The following is a 19,378-nucleotide window of genomic DNA, read 5'->3' as shown; positions in this document are numbered from 1 at the left end:
CAAGTTTGCTGGTGACACCAAGCTGGGAGGAGTGGTGACACTGGAAGCTGTGCTGCCATCAGAGACCTGGACAGGCTGGAGAGCTGGGTGAGAAAAATGTAATGAAATAGAACAAGGGCAAGGGTAGAGTCTGGAATCTGGGCAGGAACAACCCCAGGTTCCAGTGTAAGTTGGGGAATGAGCTATTAGAGAGCAGTGTAGGGGAAAGGGACCTGGGGGTCCTGGGGACAGCAGGGTGAGCATGAGCCAGCACTGGGCCCTTGTGGCCAGGAAGCCAATGGTACCTGGGGTGGGTTAGAAGGGGGTGGTCAGTAGGTCAGAGAGGTTCTCCTGCCCCTCTGCTCTGCCCTGGGGAGACCACACCTGGAATATTGTGTCCAGTTGTGGCCCCTCAGTTCCAGAAGGACAGGGAACTGCTGCAGAGAGTCCAGCGCAGGGCAACAAAGATGCTGAAGGGAGTGGAGCATCTCCCGTGTGAGGAAAGGCTGAGGGAGCTGGGGCTCTGGAGCTGGAGAGGAGGAGACTGAGGGGGGACCTCATTCGTGTTTACAGATATATAAAGAGAGAGTTTCAGGAGGATGGAGTCAGGCTCTTCTCAGTGACAACCAATGTCAGGACAAGGGGTAATGGGTACAAACTGGAACACAAAAGGTTCCACTTAAATTTGAGAAGAAACTTCTTCCTGGTGAGGGTGTCAGAGCCTGGCCCAGGCTGCCCAGGGAGGTTGTGGAGTCTCCTTCTCTGCAGACATTCAAACCCGCCTGGACACCTTCCTGTGGAACCTCAGCTGGGTGTTCCTGCTCCGGGGGGATTGCACTGGATGAGCTTTCCAGGGCCCTTCCAGTCCCTGACATTCTGAGATTCTGTGATCCACATGTGGCACCTGTGTCTGGAGGGAAAAATGTTCTAGGAAAGTCCTTTGAGAGCGAACAAGCTAAAAAACAACACCCGAGTCATTCAGCGGTGTGCTGTGGTACCGAGGCAAGTTCATGTCATGCCTGTTGATGATGTGATGGGTGTTTATTTGTATGTTTGTGGGTTTCCAAACTACAAGTGAAATTTGAGATTATTTTCAATCTTTTATCCAGCCCGTCCAGCCTTCGGTTCTTTTAGTCCTGCAGGGATTTCTCAGCTGGTTGTGAAGCGTTTTACAGCTCGGAGTAAAGGCAAAGTAGATGCCAAATTAAACCCATGCGATGTTGTGGCTTCTCTTAATATCTCAAACTGTGATTTTTGTGGCAGTGAGCAGTTACTACACAAGCAATGGCATCGTCCTTGCTGCAGATATAGTCTGGATAACTGGGAATCGCTGCAGCCGTCCCAGAGGCCATGGACATGTTGTTCCGTATCTCATTAAGCTGTGCCCACTCATTCCACCATCACATCACAGGTATGGGTTGGGAAAGGCGGTTGTGGCTGCCCCCCATGAAATCCCCCTGGTTATTTTTGCACTGGTTGTGTTTTGTTTCTTGTATAAGAAGGTCTCAAGAATCCAGTTGCCTGAAGTTCATCAAGGCCAAGCGCTGGGCTCTGCACTTGGGTCACAACAACCCCATGGACGCTGCAGGCTCGGGGAAGAGCGGCTGGAAAAGGAGCTGGGGGTGTTGGTGCCAGCGGCTGAACATGAGCCAGCGTGTGCCCAGGTGGCCAAGAGGCCACCAGCATCCTGGCTGGGACCAGCACTGGTGTGGCCAGCAGGCCCAGGGCAGTGACCGTCCCTGTGCTGGGACCTGGGGAGGCCAAACCACGAATTCTGGGGGCAGTTTTGGGCCACTCATCTCAGTGCACAAAATGGCGGCACCAGGGGCACCAGAATCACCTCAGGGCTCAAGATGGCAGCCCGAGGGGGGGGTGGGATCATCTCAGCACATAAAATGGTGGCACCAGGGGCACTCAAATCACTTGAGGGCTCAAGAAAGGCCTTGAGGTGCTGGAGTGAGTGGAGAGAAGGAAATGGAGCTGGTGAGGGGCTGGAGCACAAGTGTGATGGGAGCGGCTGAGGGACCTGGGGGGTTCAGCTGGAGAACAGGAGCTGAGGGGAGACCTTCTGATCTCTGAACTGCCTGAAAGGAGCTTGGAGCCAGGGGGGTCGGGCTCTGCTCCCCAGGAACAAGCGCCAGGAGCAGAGGAAACGGCCTCAAGTTGCGCCAGGGGAGGTTGAGGTTGGATGTGGGGAACAATTTCTTCCCCAAAGGGCTGTGGGGCATTGGAACAGGCTGCCCAGGGCAGTGCTGGAGTCACCATCCCTGGAGGGTTGGGCAGATGGAGATGAGGTTCTCAGGGACATTGGACAGTGACAGTGTTGGGCTAACAGTTGGATCTGATGATCTTAAAGGTCTTTTCCAACCAAAATGATTCTGTGTTTCTCTAAGAGGACCTTATCTACTGGAAGCTTTATGTATCTCACTCGTGTCGTGTACCCTCTGGCCACGTAGGGTTGACTTCTCTCAGGTATGGGTTAAAAAAATGTGGAGATCCCAGTTCACAGTTATATTATGGGAACTGAGTGCCTTTCGGTGGCAGCCAAAGGACCTGCGGGTTTGTAAAGAGTTTGGGGATTGTAGGGAGTGAAAGAGGCTGAATCATGGGTGTTATTAAGTGAAACTCCTCGCCTGACTCTGCTTGGGTTACTCATTCTGCTCAATTTTTATGTCAGGTTCTGGCTATTATTTGACTTTCTTCACCCTTTAATCCGAATGTCAAATCAGGGCATGAACCCAACACAAACAAACCCAAACCCACCAGACCAGTTTGCGAACCCTGTGGAGGATTTTGGGCCACCTCCCCTTTCCTGTGTGTTTCCTTTTATAGAATCACAAAACAGTTTGGGTTGAAGGGACCTTTGAAGCTCCCCCAGTGCCATGACAGGGACATCTTCACCAGCTCAGGTTGCTCAGAGCCCCGTCCAGCCTGGCCTGGGATGTCTCCAGGGATGGTTCATCCACCACCTCTCTGGGAACCTGGGCCAGGCTCTCACCACCCTCAGGGCCAACAATTTCTTCCTCATGTCTGGCCTGAATCTCCCTCCTTTAGTTTAAACCCATCACCCCTTGTCCTGTCACAACAGGCCCTGCTCAAAAGTCTGTCCCCATCTTTCTTACCAGCCCCTTTTAAGCCCCAAAAGGCCACAATCAGTCTCCCCAAAGCTTCTCTTCTCCAGCTGAACACCCCAACTCTCTCAGCCTGTCCTCCCAGCAGAGCTGTTCCAGCCTCGGATCATCTTGGTTGGTCCTTCCTGCACCACCAGCTTTGCTATGGGTCCAGCAGCACAAGGAACAGTCTGAAATAACCCCACTGCTTCAGAGAAGCCCAGATGAGAACAGAGCTTTGCTTTCATCCATGAGAATCATCTTCCAGTCAGTCAGCCTTGCTCCTGGGTTCTGCTGGTTGCTGCTGGCCGGGCTTCTTAAGATCGGCTTGCGAGCGGGAAGCTTGGTGGCAGCAGCTTTTTTCCGACTATGTGAAGTTTGTCCAGAAATAACAAGGTGTTCCTGAAGCCAATGCCTTGGAAGAAACCTTGGGGGAGCTGAAGAATTAACTCCTTGTAACGCCAGCATCCGTTGCTTTCCCCGGATGAGGTGGACAGGAGCCACCCTTCCCCTCGGGGCATGAAGGAAGGGTTTGTGCCCTTGGTTGCAGCTTTCCAAGTCTCAGTGTAAAGAAGCAGTGGAGAAGGAAAGAGATCGAACACAAATGAGGTTGTTTTTTTCGTTTTTTAATATCTTCAGGGGACTTTGCATAAGAGAACTGCCCTAACATGAGCAGCCGCAAACAAAGACCTCAGTGTCCTGTGGAAAGTGGTGTCTGAAGATGAGTAATGTGATGGTTGTGTCATGTTTAGGGCAAGCTTGAGCATGAAATATCTGTTGTACCTCACGATTTAAAAAACACCCCCACAACAGTCAAACACTGAAGACTTTGAGTATTTATGAGCTTTCACATACCCTGTTCATCACTTCCCTCCTTTCTTCAGGGGAACAAGCAATGGCCTCAAGTTGCGCCAGGGGAGGTTGAGATTGGATCTGGGGACCAATTTCTTCCGCAAAGGGCTGTGGGGCATTGGAACAGGCTGCCCAGGGCAGTGCTGGAGTCACCATCCCTGGAGGGCTGGACAGGCGGAGATGAGGTTCTCAGGAACATTGGGTAGTGCCAGGGGTGGCGTAATGGTTGGACTTGATGATCCTGAGGGGCTTTTCCAACCAACATGATTCTATGATTCTGTCTTGTAGGCACTTGTAGGAAGATGAGCAAGAACTGGTCTCTGTTGACTTGTGCCTGCTTGAGGTCCAACCTTGGGCACCCCAGAGGCTGCTGAATGTCCCATTCCTTGGCCTGGGGGTGGCTGGAGCACCAGTTGCTTTGAAATTGGAGTCTTCAAGAGCAAAGTTGTTATTTTCAAAAATAAATCCAGCACCTAAATCCACAGCAAGGTAGCAAAGCATAGAGGAGGCAAAACCCCTACTGATTTCTGGAAACCTTGACTACTTCTGCACAACACCTTCAGGTTTGCCCGTGCTGTGAGTTAACCACAACTCTCCTCCCTACATGCCACCAGGGACAAAAACCTCATGTGTCCTGCAAAAAAAGCCACCCAAATCAACTCACTTTTTCACCCAACAGCTTAGGTGCAGCTTGTGCTTTGATAGGTGCCCTATAACTGTGATATCCTGATGCTTCTCTGGGTTCAGGCACCGAGACACCAGGTTCGTAAAGCATTGACCTCTGTTTGGAAAGGGTACAGCACGCTATGAAGATGCTATTCGTATTTCTACCTAATTGTCTGATTTTTAATGGTTTTAGCACATCATGATGATAAGGTTTGGGCAGATGCAAATGGGTTAGAGTGCTATTCATGATGAAAACCCAATCTGAAAGGTTTCATCTGTGCTTGGCTTTGTTTATTCCACGTATGGCTACAGATGGGATGTGGGGTCTACGTGGGGTCCCTGTGAGCTCCACTCGCCTCATCAGCCTCACCCCTAATTGCAACGGTGCTGTGGGCAGGCAGAGGGTGAGCCCATGGCTTTATGGACCTGCGCATCTTCACCAAAACGGTTATCGAGCATTGGAACAGGCTGTGCAGGGACGTGGTGGGGTCACCATCCCTGGACGGGTTTAAAAGATGCGTAGATGAGGTTCTCAGGGACATGGTTTGGTGGTGGACTTGGCAGTGTTGGGTTAATGGTTGGACTCAATGTTCTTAAAGGTCTTTTCCAGCCAAATGATTCTATGAAATAACCCGCCTGAGGATGAACCAGCTCTGGTTGGCCATGTCCAAGGAATTATACTCAATAGCTCAATATCTAAGTGGAAACCACTAATGAATGAATCATAGAATCACAGAATGTCCTGAGTTGGAAGGGACCCATGAGGCTCATGGAGTCCAACTGCTGTCCCTGCACAGGACACCCCACAGGTCACACCGTGTGTCTGAGGACGTTGTCCAGTCTCTTCTTGAACACTGTCAGGTTGGGGCTGTGACACCTCCCTGGGAGCCTGTTCAGGGTCCACCACCTCTGGGTAGAGAACCTTTTCCTCATGTCCAACTGACCCCCCCTGGCACATCTTCTGCCATTCCCTGGATTCTGTCCCAGGGTTCGGTGTCTGTCCCTCCTGCTCCCCTGGTGATGAAGCTACAGCCCCATGAGCTCTGCCCTCAGTCTCCTCTTCTCCAGGTTGAACAAACCCAGTGACTCCAACTGCTCCTCATACGGCTTCCAAACCCTTCACCGACTTCGTAGCCACTTCTGGACACTAAGATTTGGGAGTGGTGTCCCTCAAAGGTCTGTGCTGAGACCAATATTTTTTAGTATCTTCATCACTGATGTAGACGGTGGGGTTGAGTGCACCCTCAGCAAGATAGCAGATGACACCAAGCTGAGTGGTGTGGTTGATTTGCTAGAGGGATGGGATGCCATCCAGACATGAGGAGGAAATTGTTGGCCCCGAGGGTGGTGAGAGCCTGGCCCAGGTTGGGCAGAGAGGTGGTGGATGAACCATCCCTGGAGACATCCCAGGCCAGGCTGGACGGGGCTCTGAGCAACCTGAGCTGGTGAAGATGTCCCTGCTCATGGCAGGGGTGGCACTGGGGGATGATTTTGAAGGTCCCTTCAACCTAAACTATTCTACAACTGTATAAAAATAGGCTTGTTTTTATAGCACTCACAGGTTTTTAGGGTCAAGATTTTAGAGGACACTAAAATGATGAAAAATAAACCTCCCGTTGTCCCCCAAATTTTAGTCCTTGTTTTCCAGGGATGCCTCCCACATCTTGCTGAAAGCTGGGAAGAAGCTCAACCCACTCATGGACCGGTTGGGAAAAGGTACCTTGGGAAGGTGATTTTTGGCACCGATTTGCGATAGGAGTGTGAAAAAGCTTCCAAAACCTGCAGGTTTGGTGGCAGCTGGGGTTGCGGGAGCCTCTCCCCACCGCGGTGCCGCTTGGCGGTGCTGCTCCTCCCAGTAAATACAGCAAAACCTCCCTGGGGAGCGGGAAATCTTTCACCAGCTGAGTCCGCCCCAGCCACATTTTCGCGTGAGAAAGACAAATCCTGCAAAAGCTTTGAAAATCTGCTCCCCGAAACAAGTCCGGGTGGTTTTTTAATGGGTAAAGGCATCGTGGGTCCCCCTGTGCAAACCCAGGCGGGCTTGGGGGGGAGATAGGAAATATGGGGCAGGTTGTATCTCCCTGGATGGGATGAAAATAGGGCAAAAAATAGAGTTGGAGGGATTGCAAAGCATTTAGTTCTTTATTTTTGGCTTTGTCTGGGCTCACTTTTCTTCGGGGCATTTTTCTTGCAAGGGTTGATTTGGGTTTAGTGTGGACCCAAGAGGGAAATTAAGGGTTATTTTTAAGCTATAAAGGAGGAAAGGTGCTGGGTTCTCAAACTGTGGAGATGGGGATGGGGGATTTTTACTGTTTAGTTGTATCTGGGGGTGATTTATAGATCTACAGCATCATCCTCCTGCCTATCCCGGGGGATTAAAATAGGGAGAAAAACCCCCAAATCTGCTCTGGCTGGGATCCGGTGGGGCTGTGGTTACGTGGGGCTGTGGTTACGTGGGGCTGTGGTTACGTGGGGCTGTGGTTACGTGGGGCTGCTGGCACGCCGGCCAGCAGGGCCGCGTACGTGGTGGCTGAGGTCATGGTGCTATTAATTTCTCGTTAAAACTCCAACAAGACGACGGCTCCTGCGCTGCGGGGATGGAAAATGAAGCGGCTCCGATTGCAGTTAACCCTTGTGGGGATGGATGCCTGACTTTGCGAGTGGAGAAAGACGGATCTCGTGGTGCAAATGGTAGAAAACATCTCTTGAAGGTTGATGGTCACCACGTTGAGTGCTGCAGGTCCTCACCCAGCTCCTGAGGGACTCAGGGTCCCTTGAGATACCTGGGAAACCCTCCTGGTGCCTCCAAAGACCTTTTCTGATTTAATCCCCCACCAGCTGACTGGACTGGAGCCACATCTGCCCACCCTTCGATGCTGAAACCTGGCCATGGAGGAGCACCCAGGAGTCAGTGGTTGGTTGCATTTCAACCTTGACCCCCCTCCGGGGGCTTATTTTGATAACTTGAACTTGAGAAACTTGGGGGGAGAGGAATCTTGTGAGATGTGGTGGCAGCTGGAGGCTTCCGGCGTCCCCATGAGGAGCCCCAAGTGTCTTCGCGAAATCCCCTGGGGCTTTACATTGAGCCTTGGGAACACTGGGGACATGAGATGGGGGGCCGGGAAGGTGTCCCCTCCTTGCAGTGGCTCACGGGGCATTGGAGCAGCTCTTGGAGCATCTAATGCCCCTCTTTGGATCACCCTTGTCCCTGTCTCTTAGTTGTTCTGGTCTGCTTTTCATGTCCCACTTCCCTCTTGCTTCCACTTATCTCCAACCTAAAGACTTGTCCTTATCTCCTGGTCCCTCTTGTCCTTGTCCCCTGGTCGTGCTGGTTCCTTCTTCTGATCCAACTTGTCTCTGTTGTTTCCACTTGTCCCCTGGCCTCCCCTCCTGGTCCTACTGGTCTTTCCTCTTGATCCAACTTGTCTCCAGCTCTTGGTCCCACTTGTCCTTGTCCCTTCTAGTCCAATTGATCTCCATCTCCTGGTTCTACTTTTCCCTGGCTCCTGATCCCACTTCTTCCATTTTTCGGTCACATTTTTCCCCTCTCCTGGTTCTTCTTGTCCTCACCTCCTGGTCCTGTCTCTTGGTCACTCTTGTCCCCAACTCCTGGCCTCATTTGTTTCCCTCTCCTGATCTTGTAGGTCTCCTGGTACCATTTGTCCCCCTCCTTCTCCTACTCATCCCCACCTCCTTGTCCCGCTTGTCCCCTTGGATGCTCCTGGCCTTCTGCATTGCAAAGGTACTTGTAGTCCCACTTGTAGTCCCACAAAGACAATACAAAAAAAGGGTGAAATCAACCATTCTGGTCCCAAATTCAGGCACTTTGTCCCAAAGTAATTCTCCATGTGGAGCAACCTCAGCCTCGGTGCTGGATCTGGCCCCAAATGGTTCAGTTCAGCATCTTCTTGTCCATCTCCAGCCCTGTCCTGCTCCATATGGGGTGCCTGGTCATGGGGCACTTTGCTTTTTATTTTATTATTTTATTTCTTATTTTATTTTATTTTATTTTATTTTATTTTATTTTATTTTATTTTATTTTATTTTATTTTATTTTATTTTTATTTTATTTTATTATTTTATTTTATTTTATTATTTTATTTTATTTTATTTTTATTTTGTTTTATTTTATTTTATTTATTTATTTTATGTTATTTTAATTTAATTTAATTTTATTTTTATTAATTTTATTATTTTATTCTATTTTTTATTTTCTTTTATATTTTTATTTTCTTTTATTTTTATTTTATTTTACTTTTAAAATTTTCATTTTATTTTGCTTGATTTTATATTTTCCTTTATTTTATTTTATATTTTAATATTATATTATATTATATTATATTATATTATATTATATTATATTATATTATATTATATTATATTATATTATATTATTATATTATATCATATCATATCATATCATATCATATCATATCATATCATATCATATCATATATATCATATATACTATAATATAATGTAATATAATGTAATATAATATAATATAATATCATATTCTATTCTATTCTATTCTATTCTATTCTATTCTATTCTATTCTATTCTATTCTATTCTATTCTATTAATTCATATTAATTCATATTAATTCATATTATATTAATTTATATTTTATATATTTTATTTTATTTTTTATTTTACTATTTTATTTTATTTTATTATTTTATATTCCTTTTGTATTTCCAATTCCCCCCTCCCCGGCGATTTCTCCTTCTGAACGTGGAAATGAATCAGCGAGAAAAAGCCCTTTAAAACGAGTTCAAAGCCCACCTCTGAGAAACGAAACGCTTTTCCAAACTGAATATTGAAAAGGTGCATTTGCAGAGATGGTTTTATTTCACTGGGTGGTTTGTTTAGTTATTTACCCCCCCTGGCCTCACCAACCTGGATCAATCCCACTGCAAAGATCCCTTTGTTTCCCCAATGTTGATGGATTTCAAGGGGCCTCCCCATCCCTCGGGCAGCAGCATTTCCCGGGCAACACGTCATGTTTGCTTAAGAACAGAATTATAGCTGGGGAGGAGACAGGGAGCTGGGGCCCCAGGAGGCTGTGGGATGGGGGAAAATTGGGGAAAATACAGAAAAAATAGGAAAAATGGGGAAAAATATCCTTCCATTCTTCTCAACGTCCTTTGGGAGGGCTCAGAAAAGCTCCTCGGTCCCTCTTGCGGGGTTTCAATGTTGTCTCCCCAACGTTTAGTTCATGTGGTTTTAAAGCTTGTTGAAATGTTATTAAAATGTCTTGGTTTTGGTAAAAGAACAAAAAATTGGGGAGGATTTGTGGCCGATTCAGCAACAACTTATGGTTGGGCTTGGTGATCTTGAGTGTCTCTTCCAAGCAAAGTGATTCTGTGGTCCTATGAACTGGAGCAGAAGCATCTCTGGTCTCCCATGGTGGGTGATGAGCTGCTGTTCTCCTAAAAAGTGTCATTTTAGAGAAAAACTGTGTCCAGAAGGAGCAGAACTGTGAGCGGGGAGCAATGGTGGGGTTACGGTTGGGCCCCTGTTTTTGGATGGTGCTGATGCTGAAGCCCTCGGTGGCTTTTTGTTGGAAAGGCTGCAGGAAAATACGTGGAAAGGTGGTGGAAGATGGTTGGCCAACAGTGGAGATGGGATCTGGAGTGGTGTCTGGATCCAGGGGATCCCCCCACATCCCATCCCAATGGATTCCCAGGCCCCGTTCTATAGGAACCTTCATGTCCCATCTAGATGAACCCCAAGGTCCCACTCCAGGTGGGTGGTCCAACCTAAGTGATCCCTCATCTGCTCACTCCATGTGTCCCCCATGCTCAGGTCTCAGATGGCCTCTCATATTCTATCCTAGATGATCCCCCAAGACCCATCATGACCCCTGGGTGATCCTCCAAGTCCCATCCTCAGTCATTCCCTGTGTGTCACCCAGGAGACACCTCCTCACCCTCTCCAGGTCCCATTTTAGATGATCTCCCAGGCTTTATTGGAGATAATCCCCCAAGCTCCATCATAGATGGTTCCATGCATTCCATCCCAAGTGACAACTCCCCCAGGTCCCATCTTATATGACTTCCAGGTCTTATCCCAAGGAATCCTCCAGGTCCTGGACTAGATGATCCCCCAGAACTCATCCCAAGCGATCCTACCCCAAGTCCCAGACTAGATGGTCACCCAGGACCCTTCCTAGGTGCCACCTAACCCAACTCCTAGCCTATATGATCCCCCAGAACCCATCCTAGGTGACACCTAACCCAACGCCTAGCCTAGATGATCCCCCAGAAACCATCCTAGGTGACACCTAACCCAACTCCTAGCCTAGATGATCCCCCAGAAACCATCCTAGGTGACACCTAACCCAACTCCTAGCCTAGATGATGCCCCAGAACCCATCCTAGGTGCCACCTAACCCAAGTCCTAGCCTAGATGATCCCCCAGAACCCATCCTAGGTGACACCTAACCCAAGTCCTAGCCTAGATGATCCCCCAGAACCCATCCTAGGTGACACCTAACCCAACTCCTAGCCTAGATGATCCCCCAGAACCCATCCTAGGTGCCACCTAACCCAACTCCTAGCCTAGATGATCCCCCAAGACCCATCCCAGCTGACCCCCTACCCCAGGTCCCATCCTGCAACCTCCATCCCCAGGTGCAGGGGACTATCCTGACCAGGTTTTGGGGTGAAAATGGCCAGTGTCTCCCTTACCACCCCATTCCCCCACCTTCCACCCTTCATGGAACCCCTTCAACCTCCCAGACACCAAGTGCATCTCCTGTACTTGCTCAATTAATTTAGTCATTAATCAAGTCACCCTGTGAGTCATGGATCTGCCCCACATGGTGGGAGGCACCGTCTGTCTGTCCATCCTGAGTGACGCCAAGAGAAGCCTTCCCAAGCATCAAAATAGGGGAGAAACAGGCAAATGTGTCTGGTGCAAAAGTACAAATGAACTTCAGTGTCTGGCCGGTGCCGCGGCTGACGGAGCCGTTTGTGGCCGGGGTCCAACCTCCCGTTAAAGATCGTTGGTAAGATAAACACAGCTCAGGATGAATGGCGTGAAAAAAATAACTCTGGTAATTAAACAACCCCGGAATAGAAGGAGAAAAGGTCAAGCCTAAAAATACAGGCTACGGCTTTGCGCCAAAACACGGTATTAATAAATAATCATTTGGGGGTGGGCGAAAGTATAATTTTAGTGAGAGGGATGGTGCCTTTGCTTGTCTTGATTTTGCTGGATTCGGGGCTTTATTTTGCTGGGTTTTGCCCCGTTTTTGTGTCCTGCAGAGCTGCGGGTAGGTTGGGTGTGCGAGCAAGAGGGCAGCACGTGGTGACGGCGCTGGGACCGTGGCTGGGGTGGGATGAGCGTGGGCGCGCTCGGCTCCGCCGCCCGGCGTGCAGGAACCTGCCTGGTTTTCCCAGCGTTGGGAAAACAACTGGGATTGGCAAAGATCCCGGCGCTGGGGATGGGCGGGAGGTTGGGGGGTGAAGGCATTGAATCGTAGAATCGTGGAATATTTTGGGGTTGGAAGGGACCTTCAAAGCTCCCCCAGTGCCACCCCTGCCATGAGCAGGGACATCTTCACCAGCTCAGGTTGCTCAGAGCCCCGTCCAGCCTGGCCTGGGATGTCTCCAGGGATGGTTCATCCACCACCTCTCTGGCCAACCTGGGCCAGGCTCTCACCACCCTCAGGGCCAACAATTCCTCCTCATGTCTAACCTGAAGTCCTCATGGTGGCTCTAACATCCCCGGAGCCACCATGTCCCCAGCTACGTCCTCCTCACTCCACCTCTCCTTGGCTCGTTAGTGACTGAGCATTAATAAGACCCACTGTAATTAATTTCTGCATGTAGGGAATCATCCCAGCCTGGGGGTGGGAGGGTTGCTGCAATTCGATTTCACCCTCTTTGTGGGGAAACTGAGTCACGGGGTGGATTACGGCCAGGAAAGGTGAATCCTGGTTGATTTATCTTTGAGATGGGGATTAGGGCTAAATCCAGCTGCCAAATCTCTGCTTAGTTCGATGGTGGGGGAGAAAAGGGCCCCCAACACCCATGGGGTGCAGATAGGAGACCCCAAAAGCGATGGGAATTTGGGGTGGGGGTGGCCACAACCTGGGAGGTTGCACCCACAGGGAGAATCTTTCCAGTTTGTAGGGAAACAGGATGGGTGAGGAAGAGGATGGGGATGATGTGGGGCTTGACCCTGGCCAGGTTTGTGTTGATATCCTTGATTTTGGGGGGGGTGTTTTTTAAGCAAGGACCCCCAAAGAGACGTTGAATGAAGCACTGGCAGCCACCAGGATATGGGGGGACATTTCTTTATTGGACTCAACATGGTGCTGAGGGACATGTGGTGGCCATTGGAACCTCTACGGACGTGAGAGGTGGGTCATGTTGGGGGGCAGCAGAAAGGACCCCCCCAGGTCCATCTGCACCTGCAGCCCCATCCTACCAGGTGGGATGCCCATATCCAACGCAGATACTTGCTGGTGATGCTCTGGTTGGGATAAAAGAGGATTTTTCCAACCTGGGATGGCAAAAAAAGGCAGAGAGGGGCTGGGGGGCCACCATGACCTCTGTTCCCTATGAAGAAATTAAGGGAAAATTGTAAAAAGCACCATAAACATTGATTTTTTTCCAACAAGTTGCAGGGCGGGAAGTGGTTGGGATGGGGGAGGCGAAGGATTTGGGGTGGCCATTGCAATGATTGGGGTGGACCCCTTTGGTCTGGGGCTTTTCATGGACATCGGGCATGAAGATGCATCCCAGGGATTTACCTGCAGGTTGGGAGTTGGAGGTGGGTGCTGGGGGAACCTCACTTCTCCGTCATCATCCTCACGAACTCCTCGTAGTTGACCTGGCCGTCGTCATTGAAGTCGGCCTCCCTGATCATCTCGTCCACCTCCTCGTCCGTCAGCTTCTCGCCCAGGTTGGTCATGATGTGCCGCAGCTCCGCCGCGCTGATGTAGCCGTTGCCGTCCTTATCGAAGACGCGGAAAGCCTCGCGCATCTCCTCCTCGCTGTCCGTGTCCCTCATCTTCCTCGCCATCAGCGAGAGGAACTCGGGGAAGTCGATGGTGCCGCTGCCGTCCGTGTCCACCTCCACCGCCATGTCCTGCAGCTCCGCTTCCGTGGGGTTTTGCCCCAGCGAGCGCATCACGGTGCCCAACTCCTTGGTGGTGATACGACCGTCCCCGTCGCGGTCGAAAAGGGAAAAAGCCTCCTTGAATTCAGCGATTTTCTCCTCCGAGAGCCGCTCGGCCATGATGCTCCCTCGCTCGCACGCAGCTCTGCCCCGGCACGCCGGGGAGGCGCCGATGGGGCCTCCTCCCCGATGAGGAGGAGGAAGAGGAGGAGGAAGAGGCAGGAGCTGGGGCACACGGGAGAGGTCGAAACACCCGGTCAGCAGGTTCAGCCGGACCCCGGCAGAGCGGGCAGGGGTTTTGAGGTGTCCAAGGAGTGTGACCACCAGCAACCTTGGGACACCTTGTCCCGCTTGCTCTGCTGGTGCCATTTCATGGGGCTGGCTCCTAACGAACCCTGTAATTAAAGGGTTTGCGTTGAGGCTTGCAGCAAAGCGCCGGTTTCGGGGAGAGGCAGGGCGCTGGTGGGAGGAGGGTGATACATGCTATTTTTTCCTATTTTAAGGTAATTTTGGTGGGTTTGGAGCTGTGCAAAGCCCTCCAGCCCTACATGGCGGGGGAGAAGACTCCTCTTGGTGTCCCCACCCCAGGGCCACCACGGCGATGCTGGCAGCGTGTCAAACCTGCCCGGGGAGTGTTCGCTCATGCAGGTCCAGGCAGAGCCCGGCTGCCCGGAGCTGATGATCTCCATGCTGACAGGGACCTGAATCAGCCGTGACACCTCGGCCGGGTTCCTCAAGGATGGCCCCGTCGCCCACGGGGCAGCTGACGTGGTCATGCACCCGGTGTCATGGGTTCTGCCCTGGTTAGTCAGGGGTTAACCCTGGGGCTGGGTGGGTGTTGTCATGGCCTGCTTTAATTTTTACTCATCTCTTAGAACAGGCAGTACAGCAGGGTTCAGGAGGAAGTGATGATGAGGGCTGTTTCCCTGCCCATCCACCCTGCCATCTGTCCATCCATCCGTTTATCTGTTCACCCATTCAGAGAATCGCAGAATCATTTTGGTGGGAAGAAACCCTGAAGATTATTGAGTCCAACCATAACCCAACTCTAGCATTAAACCATGTCCCTGAGAACCTCATGTCCGTCTGTCCAACCCTCCAGGGATGGTGACTCCAGCACTGCCCTGGGCAGCCTGTTCCAATGCCCCACAGCTTTTTGGGGAAGACATTGTTCCCCAGATCCAACCTCAACCTCCCCTGGTGCAACTTGAGGCTGTTTCCTCTCATCCTACCATTTATCCTATTTATCCATCCAGCCACTCAACCATCCATCCATGTGTCCGTCTGTGCACGTAATCACATTACCATCCATCCTTGCATCCATCCATCCATTCATCTGTATGTCCCTCTACCCACCTAACCACCTTATCAACCATCCATCCATCCATCTGTCCATCCATCCATTCATCCCATCAACCAACCATCCATCCATCCATCCATCCATCCATCCATCCATCCATCCATCCATCCATATGTCCACATATCCACCTAAACACATAATGATCCATCCATCCATCCATCCATCCATCCATCCATATGTCCACATATCCACCTAAACACATAATGATCCATCCATCCATCCATCCATCCATCCATCCATCCATCTATCCCAACAACCAACCATCCATCCGTATGTCAAAATATCCACCTTACCACATTATCATTCATCCATCCATCCATGTGAGCATCCTTCCACCCAACCACATTATCATCCATCCATCCATCCATCCATCCATCCATCCATCCATCCATGTGTGCATCCTTCCACCCCACCACATTATCATCCATCCATCCATCCATCCATCCATCCATCCATCCATCCATGTGTGCACCCTTCCACCCCACCACATTATCATCCATCCATCCATCCATCCATCCATCCATCCATCCATCCATGTGTGCACCCTTCCACCCCACCACATTATCATCCATCCATCCATCCATCCATCCATCCATCCATCCATCCATGTGTGCACCCTTCCACCCCACCACATTATCATCCATCCATCCATCCATCCATCCATCCATCCATCCATCCATTCATCCATCCATCCACGTGAGCATCCTTCCACCCAACCACATTATCATCCATCCATCCATCCACCCATCCATCCACCCATCCATCCATCCATCCATCCATCCATCCATCCATGTGTGCATCCTTCCACCCAACCACATCATCCATCCATCCATCCATCCATCCATCCATCCATCCATCCATCCATGTGTGCATCCTTCCACCCCACCACATTATCATCCATCCATCCATCCATCCATCCATCCATCCATCCATCCATGTGTGCACCCTTCCACCCCACCACATTATCATCCATCCATCCATCCATCCATCCATCCATCCATCCATCCATGTGTGCACCCTTCCACCCCACCACATTATCATCCATCCATCCATCCATCCATCCATCCATCCATCCATCCATTCATCCATCCATCCACGTGAGCATCCTTCCACCCAACCACATTATCATCCATCCATCCATCCACCCATCCATCCACCCATCCATCCATCCATCCATCCATCCATCCATCCATCCATGTGTGCATCCTTCCACCCAACCACATCATCCATCCATCCATCCATCCATCCATCCATCCATCCATCCATCCCACCAATCAACCATTCACCCACCCACACATCCAGTTGCCCAATGATCCATCCAGCCAACTCTCCCACCATCTGTCCATCCATCTATGTGTTCACGTTACCATGCATCTACCTGTCTCTCCAACCATCCGTCCCTCTTTCCTATGTGACCATAACAGCCAAGTGACCTTCACCAGCTGGGCCAACGAGCTAATGGACCAGATGATCATGTTCCACAGCAGAAGATAGTTTGACTTTCTTGGCTACAAGAAAACACCACCAGTTTACCCCAGTTTAACCCAGCGAGGAACCAGACTTGTGGGATTTGGAAGGAAAAGCCACAAACCAAAAACCAATCCATGGGACAACGGAGGAAGGCGTGGGAAACGAGGTCTCCAGGTGGGACAAAGGCCGGGAGGGGACCACCTTGAGGAAAACCTCGCCCGAAAAAAGCTCTGGGGACGTTAAATGCGGCATTTGGAGGGAGGAGTTGGCCGATCCATGCTGGAAACCTGTCTGGTGAGGGGAGGTCCTGGCAGCTCCTCTTGTGCAACGAGCTGCTCCCTAATTGTCTGTTTAATTACCCGCGCTTGTTGTTCTGCTCCGGAGTTAATAAGATCAAATCCAAATTGCCATGAAAAAGCCGCGGGCAGCTGAGCGAGGAGCTGAGAGGAGGGGGAGCTGGCTGAACCCCAACAGAAAACTGGGTGTTTCCAAAGCCCCGGGGGATTAAGGTGTTGGTTTAAGTTGTGGGGGGAGTTGTTTGAGCTCTGAAATGGGGGTGGGCTGGGGGTGGGGACCCTGGGTCACTCGGGATGAAGGGGTCGCTCCATCCTGGGTGTCCCGTGGTGCTGAGTGAAGCTGGAAGCTGCTGGGGGTTTTGTTTGCCTGTTGTATCCCCATTGCCAGCACCCACCACCCCCCATCACCAGTACCCATGATCACCCCCCATCACAAGCACCTACCACCTCCCCATCACCCATTTTCAGCACCCATGGCCATCACCAGAAACCATGATTCCCCTCCATCATGAGCACCCATCACCATCACCTCTCCATCACCTCCCATCACCAGCACCCATGAATTCTCCATCACAAGCACTTGTGATCCCCTCAGTCATGAGCACCTATCACCTCCTCATCACCATCACCTGTCATCTCCCCATGACCAGCACCCATGACCTTCCCATAACCATCACCTGTCACCTTCCCATGACCTCCCCATCACCAGAAACCATGATTCCCCCCCATCATGAGCACCCATCACCATCATCTCTCCATCACCAGCACTCATGACTTCTCCATCACAAGCACCCGTGATCCCCCTGCCATGAGCATCTATCACCTCCCCATGACCAGCACCCATCACCATCACCTCCCATCACCAGCACCCATGACTTCTCCATCACAAGCACCTGTGATCCCCTCAATCACGAGCACCCATGACCTTCTCATGACCATCACCTGTCACCTTCCCATGACCTCCCCATCACCAGAAACCATGATTCCCCCCCATCATGAGCACCCATCACCATTATCTGTCACCTCCCCATGACCAGCACCCATGACCTTCCCATGACCATCACCTACCACCTTCCCATGACCTCCCCATCACCAGAAACCATGATTCCCCCCCATCATGAGCACCCATGACCGTCACCTGTCACCTTTCCATGACCTCCCCATCACCAGAAACCATGATTCCCCCCATCATGAGCATCCATCACCATCACCTGTCACCTTTCCATGACCTCCCCATCACCAGCAGCCATGATTCCCCCCATCATGAGCACCCATCACCATCACCTGTCACCTTCCCATGACCTCCCCATCACCAGCACCCATGATCCCCCCCATCATGAGCATCCATCACCATCACCTGTCACCTTCCCATGACCTCCCCATCACCAGCACCCATGATCTCCCCATCATGAGCACCTATCACCTCCCCATCACCACCCCCAGCACCCATGATCTCCCCATGACCAGCACCCATTATCAGCACCCATGACCTCCTCATCACCATCACCCATCTTCTCCCCATCACCAGCACCCATTTCACCCATTTCCACCTATGACCTCCCCATCCCCAGCACCCGTTGCCTCCACCTTCGCCGCACTCTCTAGGAAGAAGCTCAAGCCACCCCTTGATTTTGGCTGTGCTTAACCACACCCTCATTAGCACGGCAGAATAATCAACCTAATAGAACCGACCGCTGGCCCATAAAATCCCATGGTTTATTGCCCAGTCTTATTACGGAATTCGAGACAGACCGTGGGGTAGGACGGGAACGCTGTGAGGCCACCACGGTGGGAAGCAGGAGCTGATGTGGATTTTGGCAGCCGATTTTCCTGGGGTGTTCCCATTCGGAGCTGGGGGAGTCGATGCTGTGACAAAGAGGGTGCAAGTGGCCGATGTTAAACCCTCACAGGACGTTTTCCAGGCGGCATCGCCTTGCTCGACCTCAGCGTCTGGCTTTGAGCGACCTGATCTTGGCGACAGCTTAAAAACCAACCAACCAACAAACCAGATGGTTTAAAGCACCCAGACGGATTATCCCGAGCCTGTGCGGCTTGGAACGCCAGCCCAGATGTGTGCAGATGTGTGCGGCCACGTCTGGGTTTGCAGACGAGGCGGCGGCGGAGGGGAGGACGATGAGTTAATGGAAAAAGAGAAAGTTGGAGGCGGAGAGGGAAACGGCTCTGGTGGGGAAACCTCCCTGCGCCCCCATGCCTGCCCGGGCGGTCCCACCAGTGTCTGGAGGGATGGGGAGGAACCTCTGCAAAGCCTGGCTTAAGTTGCGTTGAGGTTTAATGTGGAAAACAGGATTTTGGAGAGGCTGAGGTCTGGCATGATCCCACAATGGCTGTGGGGGTCTCCTGAGGTTGGTGGCTACTGAGTGTAAAATTTGGGATTGGCGGCTTGTTTTATTTTAGGCGTTGTTTTAACAGAGGTTTGCAAAGCTGAGGGTGAGCTGCAGGGTCTGCAGGGCGCTTTTCTAAAGTCAGGCTTTTCTAGCCCAAAGGGTCCCAC

At 51.1% G+C, this 19,378-nt stretch overlaps 1 protein-coding gene across 3 annotated transcripts; it reads right to left on the bottom strand.

The window, feature by feature from the left end:
- Window positions 1–9,454: 9,454 nt before the first annotated feature.
- CALML3 (calmodulin like 3) lies at window positions 9,455–14,126 on the bottom strand. Of its 3 annotated transcripts, none has more exons than XM_071803681.1 (2): window positions 13,373–14,126; window positions 9,455–10,180 (listed from the first exon to the last, which is right to left on the bottom strand). In XM_071803681.1, the coding sequence occupies exon 1, from the start codon at window positions 14,107–14,109 to the stop codon at window positions 13,411–13,413; it is 699 nt and encodes a 232-aa protein (XP_071659782.1). In that variant the 5' UTR covers window positions 14,110–14,126; the 3' UTR covers window positions 9,455–10,180; window positions 13,373–13,410. The 3 variants fall into 3 exon arrangements, with proteins under 3 accessions (XP_071659782.1, XP_065708041.2, XP_071659783.1); XM_065851969.2 differs by lacking the exon at window positions 9,455–10,180 and adding an exon at window positions 12,909–13,178; XM_071803682.1 differs by lacking the exon at window positions 9,455–10,180 and adding an exon at window positions 12,909–13,122.
- Between the last annotated feature and the right edge of the window lie 5,252 nt (window positions 14,127–19,378).

This window comes from Patagioenas fasciata, chromosome 1, assembly GCF_037038585.1.
Source record: "Patagioenas fasciata isolate bPatFas1 chromosome 1, bPatFas1.hap1, whole genome shotgun sequence".
NCBI lineage: Eukaryota > Metazoa > Chordata > Aves > Columbiformes > Columbidae > Patagioenas > Patagioenas fasciata.
The sequence above is the reverse complement of the archived record's forward strand: the minus strand, read 5'-3'. Positions and strand labels throughout refer to the sequence as shown.

Bases quoted from the DNA above. Each gene is read 5' to 3' on its own strand.
- CALML3 (XM_071803681.1), bottom strand. From the start codon at position 14,109: ATGGCACCAGCAGAGCAAGCGGGACAAGGTGTCCCAAGGTTGCTGGTG.